The sequence below is a fragment of the Zalophus californianus genome, chromosome 17, assembly GCF_009762305.2.
Source record: "Zalophus californianus isolate mZalCal1 chromosome 17, mZalCal1.pri.v2, whole genome shotgun sequence".
NCBI classification, from domain to species: domain Eukaryota; kingdom Metazoa; phylum Chordata; class Mammalia; order Carnivora; family Otariidae; genus Zalophus; species Zalophus californianus.
The window spans coordinates 43,087,549-43,108,745 of NC_045611.1; the positions used below are offsets into that span (position 1 = coordinate 43,087,549).

At 41.0% G+C, this 21,197-nt stretch overlaps 1 protein-coding gene across 2 annotated transcripts; it reads right to left on the reverse strand.

Moving 5' to 3' along the window:
- Positions 1-13,140: 13,140 nt before the first annotated feature.
- ZNF792 (zinc finger protein 792) lies at positions 13,141-20,979 on the reverse strand. 2 transcript variants are annotated; one of them, XM_027617778.2, is made up of 4 exons: positions 20,639-20,979; positions 18,049-18,175; positions 17,460-17,582; positions 13,141-16,820 (listed from the first exon to the last, which is right to left on the reverse strand). In XM_027617778.2, exons 1-4 carry the CDS (start codon positions 20,684-20,686, stop codon positions 15,220-15,222), a joined length of 1,899 nt encoding a protein of 632 aa, XP_027473579.2. In that variant the 5' UTR covers positions 20,687-20,979; the 3' UTR covers positions 13,141-15,219. The 2 variants fall into 2 exon arrangements, with proteins under 2 accessions (XP_027473579.2, XP_035580905.1); XM_035725012.1 differs by lacking the exon at positions 18,049-18,175.
- Between the last annotated feature and the right edge of the window lie 218 nt (positions 20,980-21,197).

Genomic DNA, 21,197 nt, shown 5'->3' on the forward strand with positions numbered 1-21,197 from the left:
CTGTTAAGTTAAATCAAACAATTCTTGAAAGATCCCAGCCTTTTAATGTGTATGAAGTTATTGAGAATAACCTATAATCCACATTCTTTGTCCAAAATTCAAGATAAGTTCAAAATTAATAATAAGATAGAATAATGTCCACTTGGAAATTTCTTTTACAACTTTTTTTTTCATAGACATTTCAAAATAGAGAAAAGTTGAAAGAATAGCAAAATTGCCACCATCTTTGTAACATTTTGCCTTATTTATTTTATCTCTATATTCTTATCTCTCCATGTGTACATGTTTATTTCTACACGTAAGAGGAAGTTGTAGGCTTTACTCCTAAATATTAGCCTTTTACTCTTGAGCCCCACCTTTTTTACATGATTTTTTGGGAAAAATCCAAGGGAGTTGTATTAGAGAATGCCTCACATTCTGTATTTGTTTCCTCATGCTGTCACCTAACTTGTTCCTCTACCCAGATTTTTTCCATATTGGAGGTTACACAGATTTCACTGGGTTCTGAAAAACACTTCCAAGGCAATGCGGCATTTTTTATAAACACACAACATCAGGTTTTCCCATAATTAATAATACTAAGTGTTGCAACTTTGATAGGGTAGTCACTGCTGGAGCTTTCCATTGTACAGCTTCTTTTGCAATTAATGAGCTGAATAGTGATATTTTTAACATCTCAATTTGGGAAGTGATTACGTGTATGCATAAGTTTGGGATTAAAGAGAAAACCAAAAATTATGAAATTACGGTTTACTCAGAGAAGATAATAATGAGATGCCTGTGTATCAGAAATTTTGATATGAGGCCCGAACTGTAATTGGAACATTAATTTTATTTAAAAATATATTTATTTATTTATTTTGAGAGAGCACACACATGTGAGCATGAGCAGGGGTGAGGGGCAGAGGGAGAGGGAGAAGCAGACTCCACACTGAGCAGGGAGCCGGGTACAGGGCTCGATCCCAGGACCCTGGGATCACGATCTGAGCCGAAGGCAGATGCTTAACTAACTGTGCCACCCAGGTGCCCCTAATTTTAAAATTAATGTTATTTTATGTTATTAATGTTATTTAAAATTAATGTAATTTAAAAATTAGGTGCCCCTAATTTTAAAATTAATGTTATCTTAAAATTAATGTTCCAGGGGCACCTGGGTGGCTCAGTTAGTTAAGCATCTGCCTTCGGCTCAGATCGTGATCCCAGGGTCCTGGGATTGAGCCCCGCATCGGGCTCCCTGCTCAGCGGAGAGCCTGCCTCTCCCCCTCCTTTCCACTTGTGCTCTCTCTCACTGTCTCTCTCAAATAAATAAATATATTAAAAATAAAATAACAAAATTAATTAGAAACTTATTGTCACAGTGTATGCAATTAATAAAGGTGTTAAAAGAAGGGACGATCATACACATTTGTTCTAGGACCATTTCTTGAAACGAATTCTCTCCCTCCATTGAGTTGCTTTTTGAAAATCAGTAGACTGCATAACATTTATTTCCGAATACTCTTATATACTATTGTACCATGTGTCTATTCTAACAATACCAAAGAGTATTGATTACTGCACACTTCAAAACTGCTACTGCTTTGTTGAAAGTCTTTTTCAGTTACATATTTTAAAATCAGCTTGTCAATTGCTAAGGGGAAAAATGGGGGGATTATAATATGGATTGTATTGAATCTATAGATCAATATGGAGATAATTCACATCTGAACACTATTGAGTCCACCAATTCATGAACATCTGTTTCTTTTTATTTAGGTCTTTAATTTCTCTTAGCAATGCTGGGTAATGGTCAGTCTTCCTCATATTTTGTTAAACTTACCCTTAAGTATGTCATAATTCTTGATGTTATGATAAATTCTGTTGTTAAATATATATAATATACATAAATACTTTATATATATAACAATTTATAACAAATGATTATATACAACAATATATAACAAATGAATGAATATACATACATATGTACACACATATTGCTCATTTGTTTTTATTGTTGAGTAGTAGTCCTTATGGGTGAACCACAATCTGTTTATCCATTCACCAGATGATAGCAGTTTGGGTTGTTTCCGGGTTTTGGCAATCATGAATAAAGGCACTGTTTGTACTTTTGTGTGGACATTTCCATTTCTTTAGGTAACCTAGGAGTAGAGGTGCTGTCATATGGTAACTACATGTTTTTAACTTTACAAGAAATTACCAAACTATTTTCCAAAGTGACTGTATTATTTTACATTCCCAACATCAATGTATGAAAGTTCCAGTTATTACACTGTTGTTAGCACTTGGTATTGTCAGTTTGTTTTTGTTTTCAGTTACTCTCATAGGTGTCTGATGGTACCTCACTGTTTTTAATTTGCATTTTCCTAGTGGCTAATACGTTTGCCACTTTTTCAAGTGATTATTTGACATCCACATATCTTGTGAAGCATTTATTTATTGGGCTGTTTGTTCTCATACTGTTGAGTTTTGAAGAGTTCTTTATATATTCTAGATATAAGCTCTTTGTTAGATGTGTGACTTATAAATATATTTTGTTTAATCCAGTTTGTCTTTTTCATTATCTTAACTATCTTTTGTAGAGCAAAGGTATTTAATTTTCATATACTCCCATTTTATCAGTTTACCTTATGGATAGTGCATTTGGTATTTTATCTGAGAACTCTTTGTGTAACCCAAGGTCATGAAGATTTTTTTTCCTGTATTCTCTTCTCGGAGTTTTATACTTCAACATTTTGTGTCTATGATTCATTTTGAAATAATTTTTGTGTAATATGCAAGGTTATAGGTCGAGGTTCATTTTTTTGCATTTGGATGTCCAATTTTTCCAACACCACTTGCTGCAAAGGTTATCCTTTCTTTATTGAATTGCCTTTGAACTTTTGCCAAAAATGAATCTTCCACCTCCTGATAAACATCATTATGCCTATTACTGGTCTAAGGAAGATTAGATGTATCAGAAAAAAATTATGAATAATGATTGAGACCATTCAATAAGTTCTGATTCATTTATAACCAAACTGTATCAATTCCTGTTTCCTTCTTTGATTATATATTTTGGACTCCATGGGCTCCATAGTGTTTATGTTGTACAGGCAGTAGGAGTAAATCCAACATACTCACAGCCCCAGCCTCCACCCAGACCCTCCCCTACCATGATGACCACTCACACCATCATCTGAATTTTTATGTCTCCATTTATCTTTTCCATTTTGCTACTATGTAGTACTCATTTTGATGGATTTCAGTTGTTTCCTTTCTGTGTAAACTATGCAACCTCCAAAAATATGCTTATAGATACTGATATTTGGTATTATCCAAAGAAATGATGGTACAAAACACAACTCTACCATAATTTGAAGCACATACAGTTTTAAGTCAGCTGTTTTAGTGACGTTTTTCCATGTTTTTTTTTAATTGAGGCATAATTGACATAACATTTTCAGGTATACAACATAATGATTCAACATTTGTATATACACTATAAAATGATCACTATAATGTCGGGTTTCCTCCTATCGTCATATAAAGTTACATGTATCATAAATATTGTTGACTATAGACACCATGCTGTATATTATATCCCCATGACTTATTTATTTAATGACTAGAAGTTGTTATATCTTGACTTCCTTCACCCATTTCATCCACCCCCGTTCTGGCAAGCACAAATTTGTTCTCTGCATCTATGAGTTTTGTTTTTTTTCTACATTCCACATATAAGTGAAATCATACGGTATTTGTTTTTTCCTGACTTATTTAACATAATACCCTCAAGATCTATCCATGTTGTTGTAAATGGCAAGATTTTATTCTTTTTTATGGCTGAATAGTATTCCATTGTATATAAATTCTTTATCCATTCATCCATTGATTGTTTCCATAATAATACTGCAATGAACGTAGGGGTGCATATATCTTTTTGAATTAGTGATTTCATTGTCTTTGGATAAATACCTAGAAATGGAAATGCTGGATTGTATGGTAGTTATATTTTTCATTTTTCACCAACAGTGCATGAGGATTCCCTTTTCTCCACATTCTCATTGACATTTGTTAATTCTTGTCTTTTTGCTAATAGCCATTCTGACAGGTGTGAGGTGATATCTCATTGTGGTTTTGATTTGCATTTTCCTGATGATTGGTAATAAGCATCTTTTCATATGCCTGTCGACCATCTATATGTCTTTTTTGGAAAAATCTCTGTTCAGATCTTCTGCCCATTTTTTAATTGGATTGATTTTTGCTACCAAGTTGTATGATTCCTTTATAATATATTTTGGATATTAACCCCTTATCAAATGTATCATTTGCAAACGTCTCCCATTCAGTAGCTTGCCTTTTTATATTGTTGATTTCTTTCATTGTGCAGAAGCATTTTAATTTGATCTAGTCCCATTTGTTTACTTTTGCTGCCATTGCCTCTGGAGTCAGATCCAAAAAATATCTCCCAAGAGCAACATCAAGGAGCTTACTGCCTGTTTTCTTCTAGGAGTTTTATGGTTTCTCATCTTTTATTCAAGTCTTTAATCCATTGTGAGTTAAAGTTTGTAAATGGTGTAAGATAGTGGTATAGTTTCATTCTTTTGCGTGTAGCTATCTGGTTTTTCCAGCACCATTTATTGAAGAGACTGTCCTTTCCCAATTGTATATTCTTGGCTCCTTTCTCGTAAATTTAACTGACTACATATGCATGGATTTATTTATGGGCTCTCTATTCCATTGTGTAGGTCTGTGAGTCTGCTTTATGCCAATACCATACTGTTTTGATTACTGTAGCCTTATAATATAGTTTGAAATCAAGAAGTATGATGCCTCCAGCTTTGTTCTTTCTCAAAATTGCTTTGGTTATATAGTACAAATTTAGTCGTTCCATACAAATTTTAGGATTGTTCTATTTCTGTGAAAAATGCCATTGGGATTTTGATAGGGACTGCACTGAACCCATAGATTGCTTGGGGTAATATGGACATTTTAACAATATTATTTCTTCCAATCCATAAGCATGAAATATCTTTAGATTTATTTGTCTTCTTTGATTTCTTTTATCAATGTCTTTAAATTTTCAGTGTAAGGGTCTTTCACCTTGATTAAATTTATTCCTAGTTGTTTTATTCTTTTTGATGTAATTGTAAATGGGATTGTTTTCTTTTTTCTTTTTTTTTTAAAGATTTTATTTATTTATTTATTTGACAGAGAGAGACCAGCAAGAGAGGGAACACAAGCAGGGGGAGTGGGAGAGGGAGAAGCAGGCTTCCTACTGATCAGGTAGCCCGACACGGGGCCCGATCCCAGGACCCTGGGATCATGACCTGAGTGTAGGCAGATGCTTAACGACTGAGCCACCCAGGCACCTCTGGGATTGTTTTAATTTCTTCTTTCTGATTGTTAGTATATAGAAACACGACTGGTTTTGTATACTGATTTTGTATCCTGCAACTTTACTGAATTTGTTTATTAATTCTAATAGTTTTTTGGTGGAATGTTTAGGGTTTTCTGTATATAAAATCTTACTGTCCACAGATAGTGATAGTTTTATTTCTTCCTTTCCAATTTGGGTGCCTTCTATTTCTGTTCCTTGCCTAATTGCTCTGGCTAAGACTTGCAATACTATATTGAATAAAAGTGGAGAGAGTGGGCATCTTTGTCTTGTTCCTGATCATGGAGGAAAAGCTTTCAGCTTTTCACTGTTGAGTATGTTTGCTGTGGGCTTGTCATAAATGGCCTTTATTGTGTTGAGAAATAGTCACACTATACCCGCTTTGTTGAAAGTTTTTATCATAAATTGATGTTGAATTTTGTCACATGCTTTTCCTATAACGTTGAGATGATCATATGATTTTGATTCGTCACTTTGTTAATGTAGTTTATCACATTGATTGATTTGTGGATGTTGAACCGTACTTTCACGCCTGGAATAAATCCCACTTAATCACAGTGTATGTTCTTTTTAATGGATGATTTTATTTGGATTGCTAATATTTTGTTGAGGATTTTTATATCTATGTCCATCAGGGATATGGACCTACAATTTTCTTTTTCTGTGGTGTTCTTGTCTGGTTTTGTTATTAGGGTAACACTGGCCTTCTTAAATAAGTCTGGAAGGATTTCCTCCTCTTCAGTTTTTTTTTTTTTTTTTTTTTTTGGAAGAGTTTGAGAAATGTTTCTTTGTCTGAATACCTGGTCACATGTTCTACCTCCCCAGAACTATCAACCAGTGTGAATTTGGTATGTATCCACTTTATAGAAATTTCGCTTATATTTTTATCTTTGCTCAATCCTTTCATGTGAGTTTAAACTCATATAAAGCTTCATACTTAATTTTTCTGCAATGTCATATAGATGTAATGGCATGTAAGACCTTTATGCTTTTTAAAGAAGTCTCCTTATGGGCTCATTTTTATGTGTTCAGTGTATTTTAATCCATAATGGTCTGGATTCTCTTTTATTGCTCAAATTTTAACAGACCAGAGATGTAGCTCACTTATGTCATCTCTGGACAGGACTATATTAATTTTATAACGTTTTATTATTAAAATTTCCAAATACAGTTTGTTTTTATTAATAGAAACAGACTAGCATACCCAGAATACCTGAAGGTGGGGCTGAGATAAATACCATTTCCTTGCTTGGGCAGGGGCTTACATGGTTTGAATCTTGCAAAAGAAGAGACCACTAGGGCTTTCTTATCAGCTTGCCCAGATGTGAGACACAAGAGGAAGAAAAGGCTTTTACCTTAAACAAAAATGAACTTAAAATAGATCACAGACTGAAATAAAATGTAAAAGTACAAAATATTTAGAAGGAAATATAAGAGGAAATTGTCAGGATTGAAGGCTAAGTGAACTATAAGGAAACATTAAACAAACAAAAGTATTGAGAAAAGGATCTGTTTCCACATTTAAAAAACAAGAAAAGAAGAAGCATCTGGCTGGTTCAGTCAGTAGAGCATGTGACTCTTGACTCGGTTGTAAGTTCAAGCCCCATGCTGCGTGTCAAGTTTACTTTAAATAAATCTTAAAAATAAAGTAAAATGAAAACTAGTAAAAGAAAAGCAAAAAAACTGCAAAATAATAAAAATCTAAATGGAAATCAGTGAAGTAAACAGACTATAAAGTCAGTAAAACCAAAAGCCTTATGAATAATAAAATAGATAAGCCTCTAGCTAAGATTTATCACATTAAAAAAGAAAACACACCAATTACCAATATCAGGAATTAGAAAGAAGACATCACTACAGATTATACAAATATTGAAAGGGAATAAGGGAAAATTATGAACCTATCTATACCAATAAATGGACAACTTAAATGAAATGGACAAATTCCTTTAAAGGCATAAATGACTGAAGTTTACATAATAAAAAATAGGTAATCTGGGTAGCCCTATATCTATTAAGTTAAATTTGGAATTAGAAACCTTTGCATAAAGTTATTTACATCTGTTGCATCTCTATGATGGATATAGAATACAATGGTGTACTACTAAACACAGTTTCCCAACTTCCCATTCAGGGACAGCATTCATAGCTTGAAAATGGCTGCATGGTAAACACTATAGCTCAAAGCTTGACTTATTGTTTTATTAGCTGTGAAGATTTAAGAAAGTAGACATCATGTTAATAATTCAAAGTGTATTGTGTCTATAGTTTTCCATTGGGAACAACATAAAATTTTGAGGAAATATTTTCAGTATTCAAATTTATTACCCCATTAAGTAAATAAGTTACAACATCATTGATAAATGACTGAAGTTCCAACAAAGTTCTTTGCTGTTTCATTGTATTCTTGTTAATGAAAATAGAAATATTAACCAACATTTATTTCAAAAGAAGGCAAAAGATATGAAAGGACATTTTACCAAAGATATGTGGGTGGTAAATAACATTTTAAAAATGCTCAAGGTCATGAGTCATTAGATAAATGCAAGGTAAAGCCACGTGAGGATCTACTACTACCTATCTGTTAAAATGACAAACATTAAAAACATTGATCATAGCAATTGTTGGCTAGTATATGGAAGAACTGGAACTCATTCACTCCTGGGGGGAAGTAACATGGTATAAGTACTTTAGAACACAATTTGTCTGTTTCCAAAAATTTAAATATTTCTCTGCCCTGTGACAAAGGTACTGTACTCCTAGATATTATCACAAGGGAAATGAAAGCATAGACCCATATGAAGACCTGTACATTCATGGTCATAGCTTAATTTGTAATAGCTAAAAACCCATGCCATTTAACATATTAAAAGGTTAAAAAATTATAGTGCATTTGAATAAGGATTCTGGGAAGGTAGTAGATAGGAAGCACTAGAAAGTAATCTCCCTACCCTGACAACAATTGTACTGGCAGAATGTGTCTACTGTAATTATTTTGGAACTCTGGGGTCCATTCAAAGGCTTACAACTTCCAGTGGAAGGCTTAGGCAGTAGTAAATTACAGTTAATTTGGGTTAGTGTCAGTCCTTAGCACTGTAGCCGTTCCCATCCCTTATCCCCTTGCCCTGTGGTAGGCAGCTATGTGTTTGTCCCTGGAGCAGCATGCATGCAATTTTTGGGAGCCTGGGTAGGACCCCACTCCAAATATTGAGGACCTGTGCTCTAACCTGATTGCAGAGGTGAAATCACAGTAGCGGGCAGCCATTTGTGCAACCCTTATCCAATTGTTGCAAGCCCCTCCCTCTCTGGCAGAGTGACTTTCAGGGAATTTAGGTACCAGCACATTTTTTTCCCCTTCATTTTTCTTTCTCTCCTTTTGGGAGCCAAATATTTAGGATTAAGACATTCCAAAGCAATCACATATACAGGAGAATTTTAAAATTCAAGGCACAGGCTCAGAAAAGACCTGAGATACACCATAGGCTGTTCCCCAGCAGAGACAATCTATGACAATTAAATTTTAAAAATTAAAAATGGCAAACCCTGGGGAAAGATGAAGAATCTGATTTTCAGAGTTAACACATTATTAAATTTAAATTGTCCAGTGTTCAAAAAAAAAAAGAAAGAAAGAAATCACAAGGCATATAAGGAAATGGGAAAGTATGGCCCATTCAGAGGAAAAAAAAAAAATCAGAAATCTTAAAAAGACCTGATGGCAGCTCTACTAGACAAAGACTTTAAAACAACTATCTTACAGATGATCAAATAACTAAAGTAAGATGTGGAGAAGGCAAGAAAATAATGTATGAACAAAATGGAAATGTCACACAAGACATAGGAAACATAAAAAGAAAAAAAATTCTGTTGCTAAAATTACCATAACTGAAATGAAAAATTTGCTAGAGGGATTTAAAAGCAGATGTGAGAATACAGACGAATCAGTGAACTTCAAGATAGGAAAATCAAAAGAAAAAAGATTGAAGAAGTCAACAGAATATAAAGCACCTCTGGAACACCTTCAAGAGGAACAATACACATGTGTGAATCCCAGGAGATGAGAGAAAGGAGAAGAGAGATAACTTGAAAGAATTAACTACCCCAATTTGATGAAATACATGAATATAAGCATCCAAGAAGCTCAATGAACTCCTAGAAGGATAAATTCAAAGAGGCCCAAATCAAGACAAATTACAATCTGTCGAAAGACAAAGAGAAATTTGAAGGGAACAAGAGAGGTGACTTGTTGCATACAAAGGATACTCAATAAGATTATCCACAGATTCTTCATCAGAATCCTTAGACGCCAGAAGGCAATGGGCTGGTATGTTAAAAGTACTGAAAGAAAAGAAAATGGTAACCAAGCATTGTATATCTGGCAAAACTGTCTTTCAAAAGTAAGGGAGAAATTAATTCCCAGATAAACAAAATCCAAGGAAGTTTGTTACCGCTAGACCTGCCCAGCAAGAAATGCTAAAGGGAGTCCTTCCACTTGAAATCAAAGGGCATTGGACTAATTCTAAGCCATATGAAGGAATAAAGATCACTTGTAAAGATAAATACATGGACAATTTTAAAAACTACTATTATTGTAACTTTGGTTTATAACTCCATTTTAAAATTTCTACATGATTTAAAAAGCTCGTGTTTTCTTAAAAAGCTTGTACATCTTTAAGAACAATTATTAGCCTATGTTTTGGACATAAAATGTATAAAAATGTAATTCTGTGATATCAGTAACTGAAAGAGTTGGGAATGGAATTACATAGGAGCAGAGTTTTTGTATGGTATTGAAGTTAGGTTGATATAAATTCAAATTAGAGTGTTAATAATTTTTGAATGTTCAACATAATCTCTATGGTAACCACAAAGAAAATAGCTATAGAATATACACAAAAGGAAATGAGAAGGGAATTAAAGCATTTTACATTAAAAAAAAGACAGTAATATAGGAAATGGATGACAGAAAAGCCATATAGAAAACAAATAGCAAAATCACAGAAGTAAATCCTTCATCAGTAATTACTTCAAATGTAAATGGATTAAACTCTCCAATCAAAAGAGAGACTGACAGAATGGATGTTTAAAATATTATCCCACTATATGCTGTCCACAGAGACTAACTTTACAGCCAAAGACACAAGAAGGTTGAAAGTGAAAGGATGGAAAAACATTTCATGCAAATAAGTTTCCATACGAAAAAAGTTACAACACAAATTTGGACATTTTTATATCACAATAAAAGGTTTTATACAGCAAGAAGGTGTAACAATTATAAACATTTGTGAAACTAATAACAGACCAAGAAAATATATGATTCAAAAATTGACAGGAAGAAAGAGTTTTACAATAGTTGGAGACTTCAATACCCTGCTCTCAATAATGGAAAAAAGTCATTAAGGAAATAAAGGTCTTGAACAATACAATAAACCAATCAGAACTAACAGAAATGTACACAATACTCTAACCACCACCAACAGAAAACATTGTTCTCAGGTGCACATAGGACATTTCTATGATAGACCACATTAGGTCACAGATTAAGGCTTAATAGGTTTTAAAAGATATTATGCAAACTATTTTCTCTAATCTCAACAGGATGAAGTTAGAAATTGATGAAAGGCAAATTGGAAAATTCACAAATTTGTGGAAATTAAATAACACATGCTTAAACAATCAATGAAACAAAGGAGAAATCACAAGGAATATTAGAAAATACCCAAGATGAAAGAAAACAAAAACACAGGGCACCTGGGTGTCTCAGTCAATTAAGTGACCGACTCTTGATTTTGGCTCGTCATGATCTCAGAATCATGAGATCAATCCCCAGGTCAAGCTTTATGCTCAAAGCAGAGTCTGCTTAAGATTCTCTCCCTCTCCCTCTGGGCCTCCCCCTCCTGCTCACATGGGCGCATGCATGCTCTCTCTCAAAAAAAAAAAAAAAAAAAAAGGAAGAAGAAAGGATGGAAGGAGGGAGGGAGAGAGGAAAGAAGGAAGGAAGACAGGAAGGAAAGATAGAAAGAAAAGAAAGGAAGGAAGGAAGAAAACAAAAACAACATACCAAAATTTATGAGATGTAGCAAAAGCTGTATGGAGGAAGCTTATATTAAAAAAGACAGATGTTAAATCAACAACCTTACTTTGCAACTTAAAGAACTAGAAAGAGAACTAAACCAAGAGCTAGAAAAAGTTAAGAAATACTAAAGATGGGGTGCCTGGGTGGCTCAGTTGTTAAGCGTCTGCCTTCGGCTCAGGTCATGATCTCAGGGTCCTGGGATCGAGCCCTGCATCGGGCTCCGTGCTCCACAGGAAGCCTGCTTCTCCCTCTCCTACTCCCTCTGCTTGTGTTCCCTCTCTCACACCGTGTCTCTTTCTGTCAAATAAATAAAATCTTTAAAAAATATATACTAAAGACTAGAGATTTAAAAAATAGAGAATAGAAAAACAAGAGAAAAATCAACAAATCCAGAAGATGGTTCTTCAAAAAGTTGAACAAAATTGACCAACGTTTAGCTAGAGTGACTAAAAGAAGAAAGAAGACTCAAATTACTGGAATCAGAAATATAAGTGGGGGCATTACTACCAATTCTACAGAAATAAAAAGGATTACAAGAGTACTATGAAGAAGTGTACACACAAAAAATGGAACCTAGATGAAATAGACTAATCCTTAGAAACACAAATCCTATCAAGACTGAATCATGAAGAGAATATCTGAATAAACTTATAATTAGTAAGTATAATGAATAAACAACCAAAAACCTCCTCACAACAAAGCTCTGGACCCAGTGACTTTATTGGTGAATTCTACACATTAAAGAAATAGCATTAATCTTTGTTAAGATTTTCCAAAAACTTGAAGAGAACAATTCCTAATTCATTTGCCCTGATACCAAAGCCAGAAAATGATAGTATAAGAAAAGTGCAGACCAATATCACTTATGAACATGGGTGCAAATATCTTTAACAAAATACTAGCAAACAGAATTTAGCAGCACACTGAAAGGATTATACACCATGTTTAAGTGGGATTTATTCTTGGAATGCAAGGAAGTTTCAACATATGAAAATCAATCAGTATAATACACCACATTAACAGAAGGAAAAAACATAGGACCCTATCAATTTATGGGGAAAAAAAAGCATTCGACAAAATCCAACACCCTTTCATGATAAAAACACTCAACAAGGTAGGATAGAAGGAAACCACTTCATATATATCAGGATAGATACTATTAAAACATCTTTTAGATTTTTTTAAAAGATAAAACAAGTGTTGGTGAGGATGTGGAAAAATCAGAACCCATGTATACTGTTGGTAGGAATATAAAATGATAGAGCAACTGTGGAAAACAGTATGGAGGTTCCTCAAAAAATTAAAAATATAATTACCATATGAGCCAGTAATTCCACTTCCAGATATATCTATAAAGAAAGCAAGGGGGCACCTGGGTGTCTCAGTTGGTTAGCTGTCTGCCTTCAGCTCAGGTCATGATCCCAGAGTCCCAGGATTGAGCCCCACATCGGGCTCCCTGCTCAGCAGGGAGTCGGCTTCTCCCCCTGCCCCTCAGCCTACTCATGCTCTCTCTTGCTTGCTCTCTCTCAAATAAAATCTTAAAAAAAAAAAAAGAATAGAAAGCAAGGTCTCAAGGAGATATTTGTATACCCATGTTCATAGCTGCGTGGTTCTCAATAGCTAAAAGGTGGAAGTAAACCAAATATCCATTGACAGATGAATGAATAAGCAAAATATGGCATAAAAATACAATGGCATATTATTCAGCCATAAAAAGAAATCCTGACACATGGCATAAAACATGGATGAACCTTGAGGATATTATGCTAAGTGAAATAAACGACTCACAAAAAGACAAATACTAGATGACTCAATGCATATGAGGTACCTGAAGTAGTCAAATTCAGAGAGACAGAAAATAGAAGGGCGGTTTCCAGGGGCTTGGTGGGGGGGGAGGCTTTGAAATTATTGTTTAATGGGTACAGACTTTTTGTTTTGCAAAATGAAAAGAGCTCGGGATGTGAATGGTGGTGATGGCTGTACAATATGAATGTACTTAATACCCCTGAACTATGCACTTAAAGATGGTTAAGATGGTAAATTTTATGTTATGTGTATTTTACCAGAGACTTTTTAATTTAAAAAATAAAGCATAAAAAATTGTGATGGATTCACTCAAGAGAGCACTAATCAACAGCAAAAGGAATGAAGTGTTCATACATACAGCATGGATAATTCTCAAGATAATTACACTGTAAAAGAAAATAGACCAAAAATAGGGTGTAAATACTTTATGATTCCAGTTGTATAAAATTCTAAGAAAGGCAAACAAATCTGTAGTAAAAAGAAAAAAGGTAAATCATGGTTTTCTGGGAAGGCATGAGGGATAGTAAAGGGCACGAGGTAGCTTTGTGGGGGATGCATAGGTCCATTGTTATTGTCATGGTTCTGGTGTTGGTTCCCTGAGTGTATACATAACTGAAAAACTTCTCAAATTGTACACATCAAATATGTACAACTGTTGCATGACAATTATATCTCAACAGAGCATTTAAATAAATTGTTGCACATAAAAATCTGATCTCTGATTCATTTTAGAAAATTAGATTTGGCAACCCTACATTGACTCTCTTCTCTGTCTTGGCAGCAAAAATGGTTGGCTATGTGACAAATGCTACATCCCTGGAGTACGGGATCTACCTTCTCTCAGCCCCCATTCTCCTGCCAACGCAGCAATGGCTGTGGCACGAATAGTGCAGAGAGACTTAGTACCCACAAAACCTTTAGATTTTTGCTTTGTCAGTGACCTGAGTCATAGGACAGAGGTCTGGAGGTCCTGAGAATTTCTGCAAAGCCTGAATTCTGCACAGTCACATTCAAAGGAACATTTGTGGATGCACTTTTAGAACAGGTACATTCCCTTTAGTTTCCTGCAGACTCGTCTACTTCATCATCACCTCCAGTGTTTCCATACAAATTATGGTCTCAATTGGGCCCAGTAAGTCTTACAGTTAGGACACCTGTATACCAGATGCTAAACTTCAAGGCATATGGCTCCTTGGCAGGTACCAGGGAAACAGTGTCTGCTTAACAGTGCTAGGTAACATGAGGCATCCTGTGGAAATGGGGCCCTATTCATGCTGCTCCCAGACACAGAGGAGGTTGTCACAATGCCCCGTCCTTAGGGTAATCTGTGGCTCACAAAAATTCATGCCATTCAGATCACGTTAGGCCCACAAAGTCCTACCATCTTCCCCAGGAAGCCTTGAGTAGCAACACAAAGGAGGCCAAATCTGGACTGAGAGCTATTCTCCACTATCCTGCTCTTTCTGAGGCAATACATTTGGAGACCCTTTTAGTTCGGTAGACCTTAACTGTGTTCTCAACCCACTTCACAGTGATCAGAACACATGGGATTAAAGGTGGCTTTATCACGAAGGCAATGTAAAGTAGGTAGTTGTTGGGATGGGTAATGTAGAGTCTGGATAAATCCATCATGAGCATCATATGAGATCTTCCCTTGAAAGAAGGGAAACCTTCTCCAAAAGCCGCCAGGAGAACCCAGCTCAGCTCTTTACGGTCAAAGATGGGTCGTATCTACAGCTACATTGGTCACAGAAGGAGGGAAGGACATCTTCCTTTGGCCTCAGGCTACTCAGGATTCCCTCTTGGCAAAAGAGAAGAGGTCTGAACACAGGGACTGGCTGACACGTGCTCCTGGAGACCTGCCAGAGCTCAATGGCTTCTACCACAAACACAGTGACAAAGGTCTGGCAGAGTCCACGGTGAGAAAATGTTACTTTGTTCCAGAGACCTTCCAACATAACTAGCATTCATAGGGAATCTGCCCAGTGTGGACACTGGGATGAAGGAGGTTCAACCTCTGGCTGATGGCCCCCTCGTAAAGACTGTTCTCAGAGCTTATTTCCACTGCACGTCGTTGTGCTGGAGGAGGGTGCACATTCTCTGCACTCCTTTCCCTAGTGTGAATTTTCTGGTGCCGGACGAGCGTAGGCCTCTGGCTAAAGGCTTTTCCACATTCGCCACACTTATATGGCCTGTCTGGTTTGTGAACCTTCTGGTGTTGCCTCAGATTAGACCTTTGTCTGAAGGTTTTCCCACATTCGAGGCACTCATAAGGCCGCTCACCGGTGTGAAGTCTCCGATGGTTATTGAGGCTGGAGCTTTGGTTAAAGAACTTCCCACATTCGGGGCACTGATAAGGCCGTTCACCAGTGTGAAGTCTCCGATGGCTATTGAGGCTGGAGCTCTGGCTAAACAATTTCCCACATTCGATGCACTCATAAGGCCGTTCCCCAGTGTGGACTCTCTGATGCTTCATGAGGTCGGAGCTCCGGCTGAAGGCTTTCCCACATTCGCTGCACCCGTAAGGCCGTTCACCAGTGTGGACTATCTGATGTTGGATGAGACTGGCGATATGGCTGAAGAATTTCCCACATTCGTTGCACTTATAAGGTCTTTCTCCAGTGTGAACCCTCCAGTGCTTTATGAGGCTGGAGTTGCAGTTGAAAGACTTCCCACACTCACTGCACTCGTGAGCGCTTTTGCCTGTATGAACCCTCTTATGATGAATGAGGTTGGAGCGCTGGCTGAAGAACTTCCCACATTCGCTGCACTCGTAAGGCTTCTCTCCTGTGTGCACCCTCTTATGCTGAATGAGGTTGGAGCTTCGGCTAAAGAATTTCCCACAGTCACTGCACACGTGAGGGCTTTCCCCAGTGTGAACTCTCTGATGTTTAACGAGACTAGAGTGTTGGCTAAAGAACTTCCCACATTCGCAGCACTCATAAGGCTTTCCTCTATTGTGATCTCTCTGGTGCTGATAGAGGCCGGAAGCGTGGCTGAAGAATATCCCACATTTGTTGCACTCATAAGGCCTTTCTCCAGTGTGGGTTCTCTGGTGCTGAACAGGTGTGGGCTTGTCACTGAAAGCGTTCCCAAATTCACTGCACTTGTTATGGCTCTGCATGCCAGTGCTCTGGGGTGGCTCCTCCACTCTGTGAGCGACCTGATGCCACAGAAAGCAGGATGTGGCCGTCCCACCCACAAAGTCCTTCCCATCCTCCCTGACTGTGAAAGGTTCCTTTGATGTGTCATCTCTGCAGCTCTTCACAGGTGAGGCCCTGTCCTCATCCCTTCTGACAGGCTTGTCTATATTCTGCTGCATCTGATGCTGGTAAAGGTTTGCATTGGACTTGATCCCTCTCCCAGCCACCTCACACACGTCTGGTTTCTGCCTGGCATGTGTTGCCTCGTGTTCAGTCAAGTGCAAAATGTCTTTCAAGTGCAGGCCACACGTGTCACAGGAGTAGTCCTTCTGGTTGGACAGAGCCGCCTTGAGCTTCCTGTCCTGTGACACTCCTTCTGCAGACACTCTACGCTCACCCTCCATTCCACAGCAAAACCCTGAAAGCAGAGAAGTGCTGGTGAAGTTCCTAGGAACTCAGATGGAAGGAAGCAGCCCCGTGACAAATCATGCCTGGCCCTGGCATGAGTCCTCAGGACTGCTGGCAAGAAGAGGAGCCTGAGGTCAGGGTAAGGATGTCTGCTCTGCACTACTGTGCCTGGCAAGGTCACAAACCAGGGAGGCCTTGCCAGGACCCAGGACACAAGGATGGGGCAGAGTCTTAGGCCGGAAGGCGGGGTTTCCAACTCATTTCTTTCTAAAGGCTTTCCAGCAGGGCCTTGGCCACTGCTAACACATGGGACCCTGTGCAGAACGGTGTGTCCAGGCCCAGGGCAATCTGACTGCAACTGAGTGGCCGCTGTTTAAGGACTATGAAAGGGAATATGCACCTATAGTGCCAGAGTAAGTGTAGGTCCACGTTGGAGACAGTCACAGAGGGAGCCTTGGAAAGAGTGAGCCAGGGGCCGCAAGTCAGAGCAGAAATGACAAGTCGGCGATGTGTCAAGAATAGGAAAGGAAAGGTAGAAGAGAGATGTGGCCGTTGGCTTCGGCACCAAAACAATGATGAACATGAGAAAAACTGCAGGTGTGATTTGAAGACAGCAGTGATGTCACCTGTCCCCGCATCGCCTACTCACCAGACATAGGTCCGCTGTATGCCCCTCTTGCCATGGCTGACGTCATATCCACCCTGTCAGGCACCCATGGCTCTGCCCCCATCTGCAGCTGGGCGACTATGTGAGACCTGAAGGAGGTAAGTCCTGAGGGAAAGACAGGGCAGGTAAGTGGCCAGCACCTGGCCAGGTGAACCACCTGATGACAGACCAGAGGAAAGAAAGTGAAATATTACAACAGGAACACACAGGGAGGTATAGCAGGAACATCCCAGTGGTCACAGCAAGTGGTAACCACATCAGGGCCAGGATCCCCAGCAGTCAGGCCCTAGGAAACGTTAGCTAAAGGACATGATCACCCAGGCAGAGAGTGGCCAAGCCAGCCGGGATCCACTGGGCTACCTGCAAGACTCCTCAGTGCCGGCCCCTTCCCCACAATGCTTTGGGGCTGCTCAGGAAGAGGATGGGACGTGCACTTGGCATGGGCCTGGAATGTGCAGCACATATCCTGGGAGAGTGGGGCAGGAAGCGGTGCCCATAGGTCTGGCCATGGGAAGGAAAAGGGGGCAGGCAGAAACGGGCTCAGGAAACCCAGTGGGTGTGAAGGCCTTACCCAGTGAGGCTATAAGTGCAAAGTTCTCCAGCATCACGTCGCAATACAGGAGCCTCTGAGCCTCATCAAGGAGCCCCCACTCCTCCTGGGAGAAGTAAATGGTCACGTCCTCAAAGGTCACACAGCCCTGCCATGATGGGGACAGTTCATTTCAGGATCAGCTTCTCTCCTCAGGCCTCCCCATCTGTCCCCTGCTCCCCCTTCTCCCCAGCTTCCCAACTCAGAGGAGATCCCAGGCCCTGGCTTCACTGGTGTTTGCTCCGTTCTGTGCCTCACCTGACCTCTGTGTCAGTCCACAGCATCAACGGGCAGGTGGGCAGAGGGACACCACGGCCCAACCCCCTCCTCTGTGGGCCCCCTCCCATGTCACCAACCTCATGCTTCCCACACACAGACATGGACTCAATCTTCTCCCTTAAGTGCCAGTACCAAGGCCCTGGGGCCAACAGCTCACACTCACTCCTATATGCATATCACTTCTTGGACTGCACCTTCCTCAGACTCTGGACCTCACCACTGCACCCCATTGTCACTGTACTCTCTCTCCATCCCAGCCCACATCATAGCCATTGCCACGGACCCTCACATGTCACTCTGCACACAACCTGCACAAAGTTCTTAGCAAATCCAACCATGATCCCATCCAGATCCTTGGATGGCTCCCACTGTCAAGGGCAACACCCGCCAGTGATCTGAAGGTCTCCCCGCCCAGCTCTTTCCTGGCTTCAATCTAAGCCACACAGAACCACAGAGATATCAGATACCCTTGGGCCTCTTCCTCTTCTATGTTGCACATGGGTTCTCCTATGCCCACCCACTCAGGGTCACCCACTCCCAGCTGACCCCATTTGCCCCTGAGCTAATTCCTCAGCCCAACTGAAAACCCCCGGCCCCATCAAGGGGCACCACAGACGCCTGCCGAGGATGCAGAGGGGTGAATAAGCACCAGTCCAGGGCTCGCTGTAATACTACCTCCATTACTACTGAGCCTCCCCATCCTTCCCATACCTACACCACCTGCTAGACCCCCTTCCCCACACAGCAACACCATCACCACCACCACGACCACTGCTCCTCCATCTCTGTCTTGATGATGCCAAACAAGCCAACCACGGTGTCCCACCAAGAGACCCCGTTCTCAGTTCCCAGGCCCTGCCTTCCTCTTTCTCTCTAACAGCATTGCCGCCTTGACCTGAAGGTTCACCTTCTTGAACTGGACACACAACCACACCCTTGTCCACACACCAGATGCCACATTTTAGATGTTTTAACTGTGGAAAGACTAACCAAGTAAGAAAAACAAAGGCTATTTATACTGAGCTTGCAACAGCAAGGGAGGGAGCCTCTGTCGCTTATGCTTTGGCAGACTCAAAGCTTTATAGCAGAAAAGGGAAGGCTTCAGATGTGCCCTGACTGGGGGCTGCTGGCCCAGAGAAGCTGCAGGCAGGCTAACTAGAAGCGGGGCATCCTATGTGTTCGGTTAGGGGTACATATTTGCTTTTCTCTGCCTGGGCCAAAGGTGGAAGTAGGAACAAATATTAGGGAAGCTGTGAGTTATTAATCCAGCTCTGGTCATCTGGGGCCGCTTGTTACAGAAGTTACTGTTCCCGGATTGTCACTAGAGATAGCAATCTGGCTTCCTGTGAGTCTAATTTAAGCAGGCTAGCTTCCTGGGTTGTTTATTGTAGATAAAGAGGTTGGTTTCCTGGGCAGGTCCCTACAGGTTGTGGGTAAGAATTCTATTTTTATATATGGTCTGGCCTTTGTCCCTTTGTGCATTTGGTCTCTCATAACCTTAACTATACCACCCCCAAACACCATAACCAGTGGCTAGCTGCCCACTCAACTCCATTCAGGGGTCTCTGGAACATCAGAGCTTAGCAGGGCCAAAACCTCACTTCTGCTTTTATATTGAAAATTCCTTCTACAACCAACTTCTCCAGCTCCTTCCCGCATCCATCCTTCCAGCTGCTGAAGCCAAAAACCATCCCTTCTCTTTCTCACCTTCCACATCAGAAAATCTGGTCAGCCTGACTTAAAAGCCGGATCCAGAATCCAATCACTTCTACTTCCAGCCACCTGCAGTGCTCCCCTGAACTACTGCAATAGCGGACTCCCTGCCCTCCCTGCCTCCACCCTTACCCCAAGTCCGTTTTCCACTCTGCGTCCACGGGGAGCCTGTCAAGACCCGAGTCAGATAATCTTCCTCTTCTACTGGAAACCGTCTATGGCTCCCAACACCCTCAGAATAGAGGCCCAGCTCCTCAGCCCGCCATTCCGGGGCTCACTGTCTCCCACCTGCTCTCCGAACACTCAGCTCAATCTCACCGCCAAGACTTTGCACACGCCGGTCCCTGTGCCTAGGAAACCCTTCCTCGCCTCCTGCCCCTGGATTTCGGAAATGAGAAGCGCTCTGTTATCATCTCCGGCCTGGATCCAGCACCCCAGGCTGGGCGTAGCTCCGCTCCAGCGCCCCCAGACTCAAAAGCCGAGGAGAGGTGGGAGAGGAGAGAACAGACAAGACCCACCTCCGCGGTCCGGGCGCCAGGCACGAGGGCGTGGGGGTCGCGGTGGCTACTTGTGCACTCACCTGTGCCGGGTCCCTGAGTGCCGCCGCCGCCGCCGCAGCCGCCGCCATCGGTGCCCGGGCTCGCAGCGGAGCCGCCGGAGACGGGTCAGCCCCCGGTAACCCCCGGCTTCGCCTGGCCCCGGGCGCGGCGGGCCCTCGGGCCTCGGGCTCCCGGCTGGTGCAAGCGCGCGGGCCGCGGGCCGCGGGGCGGAGCAGGGTCCCAGCCCCCCGGTCTCGGCCCCCTAGCTCCGGAAAGGCCGGAGGACGCGGGCGTGCACACCCGGCCCGGACCGGGACTGGCAGACCTGGAATGCAGGAAGTTCCGGCCCGAAGCGGCGCCGCGCTCCCGGGCTGTCATTGGCCCCGCGCCAGGCACGGACTACAGGTTCAGTCTTCCCCGCCGGCGTTTCCCGTCCCGCCCCCGGCCGCGCTGGAGGGCTGTGCTGGGGGCGGTGCTGGGGGGGGATGCCGGGGGGAGGCTGTGCGGGGGGGGGGGCGGAGGTGGTGCTGGGAGGGTGGTGCTGGGTAGTGGGGTGAAGGGGGCGAGGTGCTGGGTGGGTGGTTCCGGGGGCTGTCGGTG